This window comes from Protopterus annectens, chromosome 7.part0 (assembly GCF_019279795.1).
Source record: "Protopterus annectens isolate FY-2018-M chromosome 7.part0, PAN1.0, whole genome shotgun sequence".
NCBI classification, from domain to species: domain Eukaryota; kingdom Metazoa; phylum Chordata; order Ceratodontiformes; family Protopteridae; genus Protopterus; species Protopterus annectens.
The window spans coordinates 1,121,252,196-1,121,264,592 of record NC_056739.1 but is presented as its reverse complement, the minus strand read 5'-3'; the positions used below and the strand labels follow the sequence as shown (position 1 = coordinate 1,121,264,592).

Below are 12,397 nucleotides of genomic sequence, written 5' to 3'. Positions count from 1 at the left end.
GCCCCAAAACACAGGAGACTGGAGACCCATCTTGGATCTCCACCAGTTTAAAGCAGTTCAGCGAGCCATATTCCGGATGGTCTCTGTACAGTCGATACTTTCATTCTTGAAAAAAGATGATTGGATGTGCTGTATAGCCATCCAGGACGTGTATTACCATATAAAAATGGACAAACGCTCCAGGAAATTCCTGTGCCTTCCGGCTGGGAGCCAGTCATTTCTAATTCAGAGCACTGCACTTTGGACTCACTACAGGCCCCAGGGTGTTAATTGCATGACAGTGGTTGCAGATCATCTCAGACTGCAGGGTTTTTGAATTTTTCCATACCTCGATGACTGGCTTCTCAGCTACCACCAGCATCAGAACGGGCAAGAGATTACACTGCATCTCTAGGCGTTGCAATAAATTTTGAAAAGTCAAGCTTACAACCTTCTTTACAGTTAGAATTCATCAGAACCCCCCACCTAGACACTTACAGGAATTGCTTCTCTTCTCCCAGAGAGAATACAACGCATCCGATCCCAAGTCAGACAAATTCTAAGAAACTAGAGTTCCAGCAAAATTAGTCTTAAAAGCATTACAATAGATGGCAGCAGCAATAACTCATGTCCCCATAGCAAGATATCTCATGTGAAGCCTGCAAAGGTTACTTGCGTCCAAGTGGTCTCTGATGCACCAGCCAGTGTTTTACCTAATTGTGGTTACAAATCGCTGCAACGAAGATCTTGCATGGTGGCTCCACTCGGATTAGATTCTCTTGGGGCGACCTTTCATTCTTCCCCATCCCCAAACCATAGTAACCACTGATGATTCCCGGATTGGGGGGGGGGGGGCATTATCTGGAAAGAACAGTCTAAGGCACGTGGTCCCAACTAGAGACCAACTTGAACATCAGTGTTCCAGAGATGAGGACAGTGCTGTTAGCGTTGCAGGCATTCCAGGATGCCCTTCCTCTAGGGTCAGTAGCAGTTGAGACAGACATGTCTGTGGTCTGGTATATCAACAAACAAGGGGGAACCAAATCTTACCCATTATGTCGAGAAGCCCTCAGTTTGGCAATGGGCTATTTCTTCCAACTGCTTTCTCATATCAGTCCGCATTCCGGGGAGCTCCAACATGATACTGGACAAGCTGTGCAGAACTATTCTCTTGCCTCATGAGTGGTCTCTCATTCCTGTGGTGGCGAACAAACTTTTTCATTACTGGGGCGAACCTTGCTGCAGTCTTTTTGCCTCCCCTATGAACCAAGTGCAGAAGTTACTTTGCCCTAATCCCCCCTTCAAGGGAGTCACCCAGAGACGCTCTTCTACAAGATCCCCCCCCCCCCCGGTCTTCTCTATGCCTTTCCTTCAACTCCCCGGATATTGCAGTTTCTAAAGAAAACCAAGAGGATGGAAAACTCAGTAATCCTCTTTGCCCCTTTCTGGCCTAGACAGGTTTGGTTTTCCTTCCTTTGGCCTCACCTTCAGAAGCCATGGATTCTGGACCCAGCTCCAGATCTACCATCTCCGGAAGGCACGGTTCATCTGAATCTCCATCTCAAGCTCACTGCATTCCTTCTCCAATTCCCATGATTGTCAGGCATCCTTCCCTTTCCTCTTCTGTCTGACAAATTATTGTGGCTCATCACAAGCCTTCAACTAAGAAACTTTGTCAAAGTAAATGGAAAAAATTTATGAACAGGGCCCGTAACAAACTTGATCCTTATTTGAGCCCTGTTCATAAGGCTTTGGATTTATTAGCTAACCTTTATCAATCTGGTTCCTCTGCATCAAGTTCATATAACAGTCTCTATCGTTCATATGGGATTTGATGGCTCATCTCGAATGTGTCACAAACTTTGTAAAGCATTTTTAAAGGGACTCTTGATGTTAAGACCTCCATTGAAAGAACCCATTCCTCCTCTGGATCTAACATTAGTCCTACAGTTCCTTACTCTGTCTTCCTTTGAACACCATCAGCAACTTGTCACTTAGTTTTTGACTTGTAAGCGCCACCAAAAATAAGATTTTCCATTTGCCGGAATAGTATCTGAACTTCATGCCTTATCCTGCAAACCTCCCTACTTAATATTTCACAAGGATAGGGTTGCCTTTAGGACCAACCCATCCTTTTTAGCAAGGGTAGTTTCAGAATCTAGTATAAATCACACTTCAATCGCCAGTCTTCCCTAATTTTACCAATAAAAGGGGAGTATTTTTCATTTCTTATACGTCCACACTCAACTGCATTTTTACCTTCACAGAACAAAGGATTTCAGAAAGTCTGACCAGTTTGTTGCATTTTCCTATCTTTAGGTAATCCAGTTTCAAAGGTTACCTTGGCAAAATGGCTTAGAGACTGTTACTTTTATCTGTCAGTTGAAAGGGCTCCAACTTCCATGCCCAGTTAAAGCCCATTCAAGTAGAGCGGTGGCAACTTCTGCAGTTTTTCAAGCCAGAGCATCCTTGGACAGTGTTTGTGCAGTGGCCACTTGGTCTTCTCCACATACCTTTTATCACTCATTACAAATTGGACCAGGTCTCAGTGGGACGGGCTTCATTTGGTTCGATGGTGCTTAGGAATATTCTTCCATGAGACCTCCCGAGACTAAAGTAGCTAGGGACTCTGTCCCACAGTCAAGGACTAAGGAAGGTCGACATCTGATAAAGAAGTTATGTCTTACCATAACGTTCCATTTGTGTTGTTGATCTTTACTAATCCTTGACATTCCCCTTCCAATGTTTCAAGGCTTGGAACCAAACCCACAGTCAAGGATTAGTGAAGATCAACACAGATGGAACGTTATGGTAAGACACGTTTCTATTTTTATATTTTTAGTTTTGCAGTATGTATTCATTGTCTTAGCAGTTACCACAGTATGTTTAGTTGTATGTTTTTTTTAATGGGTGCTTTTCTATCTGCCCCTTCTGTGAGTGGCTGTGCCCAGTAGGGCTGATTTGGCTCATTTCATATAACACTGGTTAAGTGTTGTCCTAGTTGTTAATAACTTCTGCCATTAAATTTCTTTTATCATGTTTATTCAAGCTGAATTCCATAAAGCATTTAGCCACCTTCTGTTTAGTCTTCTAATACACAGGCATTTAGAAAACAATTTCTGTTCTTACTCTACAGCAAAGCAAAGCCAAAAAGAAGAAAAAAGGTCCGTTGCCTGGTGGTGGCATGAAAGCGAACATGAAAGACAATCTGGCAGACTATTTAGATTATGATGGGGAATTTGCACAAGAGTTTGAAGACTTCATGTGATATCTTTTGCCATCTTTTTCTCATGTGGTCCTTTACTGTGCAGCAGAACTTTTCCTGGATCCTGCCCAAGCTACAGCCAAAATGCAATGCCCCTGAATATACTGATCCTAAGATTTACAGGTAACATTCAAAATGGTGGTCCTTTTAGGAATCGTGGAAGGTGGGCATTGCCATCAATGTTTTAAACAGTTTTAAAAATCAGAAATTTTGCAGCCAACATCTTCGTAAAGACCGGCAAGAATTTGGAAGTTGCATTTGCATTATACTGTAGCACTTGGCCCTGTTAAACCTTAGAAGTAATTGGTAAACTGCAGAGGTACATTTCAAGTCTTTGTTGCACATCTACAAGTTGACAGCATTGGCATTTGACTACAAGTACTGAAAATGATGTGTACACTAGCTAAAATGAGGGATACTGCATCTCCAGCATGGCATTAATGGACTTCCATTGGAAAGCGCAGTTTTTCTGGGTACATTCTCTGAAGGCATTGAAAAAATTTGCAGGATCTCTGGTTACTTTATCTTAATAAACTGATCCTTTGGAGGTCTCTAATTTAATATAGATCCAAGTATTGTCTTCATAAAAAAAAGCATGTGGTCTTTTTGTTTGAAGGTAGCTTCTAATTTGAATTTCTGAAAGTCAATTTTTATTGCTAAACAAGTGTGTCATACAAAAAAATGAGTCTAGTATTTTTGTGCAGAGGGAATGCTTAGTTTATATTTGTAAGCATAGTATTTACTGCACAGTGTGGGAGTTCATTGAACACAATTTATTTTGATACAGTGGATGATACAAGAATAATCAAGAGGATTTTTTCCAGTTTGTTTGCATCTTTAACAGATCTTACAGGTATGCCTTGGTTTTCATTGTTAGCAAGACATGCTTAGCAAACTGCATCAGTTAATAAAGTTGGGCTGGCACATAAAGCAAAACGTTATATTTGCAGTGTTTTATAAATCCTTAATTTAAAAAGTCACCATTGTGAAGTGCTTATTTTCTCTTTGTAAATAAATGTGTTTTGCCCTATGACCTCGAATTAAGCTTTTGAAACTTCTGTTGATCAGGCTTTGGCAAGTTTTTGAGAGCATACCCCAGATCTTCAAAGTGGCATTACAGATAATTTTTGGAGAGTTAAGAGAATATGGATTCAGGAGTGGCATGTTCTTGACACTGAAGTCTTGAAGAAGATAAATGCATGGACTGTAAGAAATTTAGAAGGCCTTGTCTAACCTAAAGATGTTCATGTTTCACTATTGCAGTCATTACATTTGAGTTATCTGCTTGCAGGTAGTCCTCAGTCAGCCTGATTAACAAAGTCTTGGGTCCTGCGTTGGTTGCTCTCTCCTTCTGTGACGTCAGGGGTGTAAAACATGCAGCCGACGTCATTACATCAGTATGTCTTGCCGTGCGGTACCCGAAGCAGTCGGCCAACTCCTGAAATTTTTGTTTTCTGGTTTCAGAACCGAAGTCTTCAACTAAAAGCTAAGTACCATGTTGGGGAAGCTTTTTTCTTGCTCTAAACCGATGTTAGTAAAAGTAAATAATTGCATTTTTTGTGGGAAGATAATACCTCATAAAGATTTTCATTCTTACTGAATTCCTTGCCTAGGCCTTGACCACGACGTACCTCGCAGTCGGTTTTGTGCTTTATTTAAACCACGAACTATCCATCGGTATATTTGCACTTCTAAATTTGTTGGTGCTCGGTTCAATTATCCTGATGTCTTCGGTAAGCCATCCGACTACTGACATTCCGAAGAAACGCAAAGATAGACAGGCCGCCCAGTTCGCCGGTACTCAGGCGCTTTCGCAGCCCCTGATACCTGCTACTTCAGATTCTACTGAGACTCATTCGTATGCTGCGAGATGCTTCCTGTGGAACCTGCGGATGTCTCTACCTTGGATGGATGGGTCCGGAGCCGCTGTGCAGGCTGACTTCTGAGGGTGTATTCAGGCCTACTGACTTGCATATTACACTGGCGCCATCCTCTTCTTCAAGGCCTAAAACTCAAACCATGCCTAGAAAACTCAGGCCTCTATGCCTAAAGAGCAAACGATAAGAATGACTGAAGACCTTATTACTTTATTCAGGGGGAAGTCAACCTTCCTTCCGAGACCTAGGACTGAGTTTTCTCATGATACTTCTGACCAGGATTCTGAAATTTGTTTCCTCTGATGACCAGGATTTGCCCTTATCTACCTATGAGGATTCTGATGCTGAGGACTCTATTCCCTCTGCTCCCCCCCCCAAAGGATTTCTCTTGTGGTGAAACCTTGCATACTCTCAGGGAACTTTTTCGTTGGGAAAATCAGGATTTCTCAGATTCTAAAAAGAAGCTTAGGGATGTCTTACTCCTGCCCCAACACAGGCATTTAGCTATACCTCCTGTACTAGACATTGTTGATGCCTTTTCAGAATCTAGCATGGCCTCTGACTCTTTACCTCCTGCTTCCAGAAAACCTGATGGATATTACAAGGTTCCTGACTCTCAAGTTCCTTTTCAAAAATCCTACTGCGGATCCTGAAACCATTTCACAGGGACCCAAGGGCATTAAAGCTACTACTGCCAGAAATCCTACCCCCTCTGATAGAGACTCCAGGGTGCTGGATAGATGTAAGAAGGTATACACTTCTACAACTTTGGCCATTAGGGCCTTGAATTGCCAGTGTCATATGAGCTTCATATTATTGGATTACTTAAACAGAAAATGATGACTCCTGATTGTGCTGAAAATAAGGATTTACAGGATCTTTATGCATTATGCTGAACAAGTTGGTAAACATACATTGCAATGTGGTTTTGATTCACTAGAGGCATCTTGCAGGGCTGCGGTAACTGGGTCTGTACTTAGAAGGCATGCTTGGCTTAAGGGAGCAATCCTTGACAGATTATGTTAAAGCGAAAGTACTGGATGCTCCCTTGAGTCAGGGCCACCTGTTTGGCAACAAGGCAGAAGTTCTTAAAAAGATGAAGGAAAAAGCTACATCTATGCAAACTGTTAATTTTTTTTTACAAGTACAACCTCCAAGATTTAGTAGGCATTGGCCTTATAAGAATTGGTCCTTTCCTGCCTCTTCCAGACCTTCTCATTCTAAACCCAGATCCAGCAGAGCACCCAGGCTTCAGTCCCAGGGGACGCACAGGACTAAGTGGGGGGCCTCCACTTCCAAATTTAGGAGTAATAAAACTCCTCCCCATGTTAAACTGTCTCAATGACTTCTTTTTAAAACTTCCAAGCACTTCTCAACTGACGCCCTGTTGGGGGGGAAAGATTGCACTTCATGTAAAGAACTGGGGACTCGTTACCCAGAACAAATGGGTTTTAAAGTGTCCCAAGGATACAGATTTCACTTCCATACGTCACTAACTCTAAGCGGTTGGCCAGATCTACCTCCAAAGCAGTGGGCAGACGCCCAAAAGCAAGTACTCTTTCAAGCATAGGGGCTTTTCAGTTGGTACCAGAAGAGAAAAAGGGACAAGGTTTCTACTCTAGATTTTTCGTGGTACCCAGAAAAGACGGTTCATGGCGTCCTATCCTGGACCTGCCTACTCTGAACACCTTTTTGTTGATTTCGGAATTCAAGATGCTGACTTCACCAGTTGCTTCCTATGCTAAGGAAAGATGCCTGGTTAAAGGAAGCATACCTGCACATCCCAATCAGGGAGTATTGCAGAAGATACCTACGCTTCAAAGCAGGCTACACACACTATCAGTTCTCTGCACTGCCCTTTGATTTATCTACTGCGCCCAGGGTATTCACAAAGTGCCTAGCTCCAGTCATTGCATTTTGCAGGCAAAGAAATATTAAAATCTGCCAATACCTGAACGATTGTCTAATTCAGGCAGAAAACCAGGACATACTGTTGAATCTTCTGGCTTTTGTACAGAGGGTGCTAACTCGTCTGGAGTACACCATAAACTAAAAGAAGTCACACCTGATACCCTGTCAAAAAATTATATTCCCGGCAGCAAACTTGAATACAACTTCCCAGATGACTTTCCTCACACCAGAGAAACAAATTCACTTGACAACCTACTTCAAACAAGTGGTCACAAAACCCCTGCTTATCTGCAAGGCAAATACTACAAGCCTTAGGGTTCATGGCCTCCTGCATTTTTCTAATTCCATATGCAAGACTGCATATGAGGAAACTACAGTGGTATCTAAAAAGCCTATGGTGTCAACATTCTCAGGATCTAGAAGCAATGATTCCTATCATTCCTTGTCTACGCCTAGAGTTCCTTTGGTGGGCAGAGGCCTGCCACCAAACGAAGGGACTACCATACACACTACCCCCTGCCGCCCAAACCCTAACACACATCAGACTATGCATGGGGGGGGGTGCACCTGGCAGGGAAGTGCATTCAGGGCAAATGGATCCCAATTCAAATGCACCTTCACATCAATCATAAAGAAATGTTAGCTGTACAAAATGCTCTGACAGCCTTCAAGGACCACATTCTTCCAGGACAATAATGGTAAAGATGGACAACACCACTGTTATGTACTACATAAACAAGCAGGGGGGGTACACATTCTTTCTCCCTCTACAGACTAGCCATGTCATTGTGGAGCACAGCCTTGAGCTACCAAGTACATCTACAAGCTCACTTCCTGCCTGGAAAACTAAATGCACTGGCAGATGGACTAAGCAGAACCCTCAGTTTATGCCTTTCCTCCTATGCTCTCCAAAGTACTACTAAAGATCAAATGAGACAAACCAAGGATGATTTTGATTGCACCAGCCTGGCCACGCCAACACTGGTACCCCCTCCTGCGATGTCACTGTTGGCTCCATGGCACCTGCCTCAGACTCCTACCTTGCTGTCTCAGCAGGAGAACCAGATTCTGCACCCTCAGCTTCAAACATGGAACCTAGCAGCCTGGCTAATTACCTAAGCTCTCCTTTACCATCCCTCAGTAAACCAGTAATGGATGTAATTTGAGGCAAGAAGGCCTAGTACTAGAAAATTTTAATGCTGAAAAATTGAAATGATTCTGTGCCTGGAACCAATCTCAAGGGCTGAGCACAGCAGTGCTCAATTTACCTTTACAATACTTAACTGAGATGCTTCACAAGGGCCTGTCCTTCTCCTCCATAAAAATTCACGCCTCAGCCATTTCAGCTCATAACACAGAACCTCCCCTCTTCCACTGCCCAAGCAGTTCCTCAGAGGGGTCAAAAGTTTAAGACCACCCAGGAGAGCTCCAACTCCAGCCTGGGACCTTAATTTTTGTATTGGAGAAACTCTCACCCTTCCTCCTTTTGAGCCAGCTGCTACTGCAGATTTAAGTCCTTTCTTGGAAAACAGCTTCCCTTTCAGCCATCACTTCAGCAAGAAAGGTGTCTGAACTACAGGCCCTTATGGCAGTGGAGCCTTTCATCGTCTCATGCGGACAGGGTGTCCCTCAGGACCAATTCCTCTCTCATGCCAAAGGTGGTATCCAGTCTGGCCTTTAACCAGTCCATTAATTTGCCTACCTTCTTTCCTAATCCACAGAACAAAGGGAAACTGATACTGCACTCCTTAGATGTGCACAGACAACTTAGATTCTACTTGGACAGGTGTAAACCTCAAAGGAAATCTGAACAACTGCTGGTGGCATTTGCTGCAGGGACAGAGGGGAAGGCTATTTCAAAGCAAACTATCTCCAAATGGATAGTCTATTGCATTCACTTCTGCTTTAAGCACCATGGAAAAACTATCCCACAGGGGATCAGATCCCTCTCAACCAGGACTGCATCTACCTCTACAGCCTTTCTCAGAGGCGTACATACCAGGGACATACTAGAAGCTGCTACCTGGAGTTCTGTACATACTTTCACCAAGCATTACCATTTGCCAATTTTCTCTAAATCCAGAGCTGGCTTTGCCACTGCAGTTTTGCAGGGCCTTATAGCTGGTCCTAATGCTATCTAAATTCCTCCTTCCATCCTTAGCGTTGGGAATCTACCCAAATGTAATGACTGCAACAGTGAAACATGAACATAGTACAGTTGTGTACACTTACCATAAATGTAGATGTTCGAGTGTATTCACTGTTGCAGTCCTGGTTACCCTCTCTCCAGCCCCCTGACTTCGTTTGGCTATACCTCTTCTCTCCTTTTCAATGCTTAAAAGCTATTGGGTGTATGCTTTTTGTTTGAGGTATGACCTTGTATATTTACAGATTTAATTGCTTCCCATTAGGGGGGCACCTGACCTCTGGGGCAAGAAAAACTGATATGACGTCAGCTGCATGTTTTATACCCCTGATGTCACGGAAGAGGAGACAGCAACCGACACAAGACCCAAGACTGTTAATCAGGCCGACTGAGGGCTACCTGCAAGCAGATAACCCAAATGTAATGACTGTAACAGTGAATACACACTCTAACATCTACATTTATGGTAAGTGTACACAACTGTACTTTTCCACATTTTAGGTATCTTGATTTCTTTACTCAAGTGCTCCCCTTTTTGTGTTGGTTGTTGAGTTACTTAACCTTTCATGATGATTTCTGTGTGAAGCCTTGCACACACCAGTACCACAGGTTAAGCAGTTTCATGTGAATGTATCTTCTCCAGGCTAGAGTTGCCAGCTGATGAGTACTGTAGGGAGACAGTGAGCCTTGAAGCCACCTCCTGCTCATAGAGGAAGGCTTGTCATGTTAAATCACCACATTGCTTCTGTGCTTATGCACTGCATGGACTTCGCCTAGCTCCATGAGTGACATCCTCAAAAATGCACCATCCCATCTACTGAAAAGATTTCCCAATTTTTCCCTGATAGTTTCCCAGGGACTGAAACATAGGTTCATAGAAGGTTACTAGGCTACCAGCTCTAGAGCTTTTACAAGCCTAGCCATGTTAATCCCAAGTATCCCCATTTCATCTTTGAAGTAGTAGGTTAAGCCCAATTCCATGCAAACTTGTCAAGGACTTTCCTGTAGGTCTAACCTCCTCAGTTCAGCCGAAATTGCCCTACCAAGCACTTGTCCTTTAAAAGCACCCCCCCCCCCCCAAGTTTAACCCTAGACAAAGGAGACATTGTAGGGAAAGGAGTCAGTGACAACACCAGTGGCCAAAATGGTGGCAAACAAACCCCGATAGCCCTGTGAGATCCCGCCCCTGGGACCTAGCAGGGAGCAATCATGACTTGTGTGGCACTCCCTTCCCCCCTCAGCCTTCCTCCCCCCAGGCTGGGAGGAAGACTGTTCCTATTCTGTAAGAACTGGACCCTCATTACCAGAAATCTGTGAAAACATTCAAAGAGCTACAAACGTAAGTTCAAGTAACCCTTGGTTCTTTCAGGCTTCCCAGATATTCCTTGAAACCTAAAGTGCCAAAGCCTTAAAACCATATCTAGCTTTCTGCACCCAAGGGTCTGTGGACCTGTACCAACTGTTTTGCAAGGAAAAGGGTTTTACTGCAGACTTTTCCTAGTTCCCAGAAAAGAAGGCACCTGGAGGCCAATTCTAGACCTGTCAAGGCTCAACCAGTTCTTGCAGGTTCCAAAATGTAAAATGCTAAGGTTTCAAAAACTATTGCCCATAATTTACCCCAGCATCTTCATGGTAACCTTAGATCTAAGAGGACACACACCTGCACATCCCCATTGAGGAATCACTCGGGACGTTCTAACACTTCAGAGCAGGTATGAGGCATTATCAATTCTGTGCCCTTGGGCTTGTCTACTGCACCCAGGGTTTTCACAGAATGCCTAGTCCCAGTGATGTCTTGGCAACAGATCTAGAAAAACTCAAAGCAGATTTGCTTTTCACCCAAAATATACTAACTTCAGTGGAGTTTTCCATAAATGCCCAAAACTCTCAAACCCCAATAATAAGATTGTGTTTCTGCTAGCTTTAATAGACTCATTGCTTCAAAAAGCCTCCCCCCAGACAGTTTTCTAAGTGTACTTCAGAAAGTTTCTGGTCAAGAAATACTGCTCAAAGAATACCTCAGTGCAGTAGGCTTCATGGCCTCTTGCATCCTTATAATAGTGATCAAACTACATAAGAGGAAACTACAGTGGTACCTCAAAAATGTGTGGTGCCGAGACGCACTCCCCTACAAGATAAAAGTGCTTCCTTGTCTCAGGAAAGAGTTTGCCTGGTGGGTCCATGCATACTTCCTCAGCCTGCAAGATTCATCCCTCAGGACCAAACTGACGACAGATGCATCAGAAATAGTCTGGGGAGCCCACTACGACTCAAAGCCTATGAGATTCCCAGTTCAAAAACAGATCAACCTAAAAGAACTGAAGGCAGTCCAGAAAGGCCAGGAGTCCTTCAAATACATAACCCAGGGGGACTTTCAGTCTTACCCCCTTTGGCACTTAGCCATCAACCTTTGGGATTTGGCTAACACTCTAGGTCTGCACCTCATGGCACAGTACCTACCAGGAGAAACCAGTCAACTAGCAACATGTGCCTGTCAGGCCCCCCCTCCCCCCCATGAATGTCAACTGCATTAGGAAGTTTTTCTCAGCATAGCTGAAAAAAGAGGTGTGCTACAAATGGACCTTTTTACCACCAAAGAAAATGCTCACTTGGAAAAGTTTCACTCCAGAAAAAACTACTTCAGACTGAAAGACAAATGCCTTTTCCTTCCCTTGTGCAGGTCTATTCGTCTATGCCTTCCATCCTATACCCTTGCTCCCCAGGATACTACTGAAAATAAGGGAAGAGCAGCTAAAGGTAATTCTAATAGTCCCAGACTGGCTGAGGCAGCACTGTTACCCCCTGTTATTTAGTCTAACCAACAGGGATCCACGTCTGCTGCCACAGAGTGGACCTGTTGACGTAGAATAAGAGCGCAGTCATAGGACCCTAACCTGCACACACTCAAATTGCCAGCTTGAATAATACCTTGATCCTGTGCTGCCCGACAGGTCCTGAACATTCTAAAAGAAGCCAAGAGACCTAGCCTTAGAAAGTCTTACTCCACCAAATGGAAAAGATTCATTATATGGTGCAGACAAAAATGGACAAAATCCTTGGCCGGCACAGATGTCTTTGATTCTGTCATACTTATCTAGCCTGTTTGTAAAAGGACCTGTCCTACTCCTTTTTAAAAATCCATGCTTCAGCTGTTGGTGCCTACCTGCCTTCTCTCTTCACACTCCTCATGAAACAGTTTCTGATGAGGATAATCCACAT

The 12,397-nt window shown here is 43.7% G+C and overlaps 1 protein-coding gene across 1 annotated transcript in view; it reads left to right on the top strand.

Annotated features, from left to right (window-relative positions):
• EIF3J (eukaryotic translation initiation factor 3 subunit J) overlaps positions 1-4,185 on the top strand; it is a 390,554-nt gene extending 386,369 nt beyond the window's left edge. Inside the window, exon 6 of the mRNA XM_044076376.1 lies at positions 3,089-4,185. Within this exon, the coding sequence (XP_043932311.1) occupies positions 3,089-3,247 (159 nt within the window). The 3' untranslated portion in view covers positions 3,248-4,185. The remainder of the gene's footprint in view (positions 1-3,088) is intronic.
• The last annotated feature ends 8,212 nt before the right edge of the window (positions 4,186-12,397 follow it).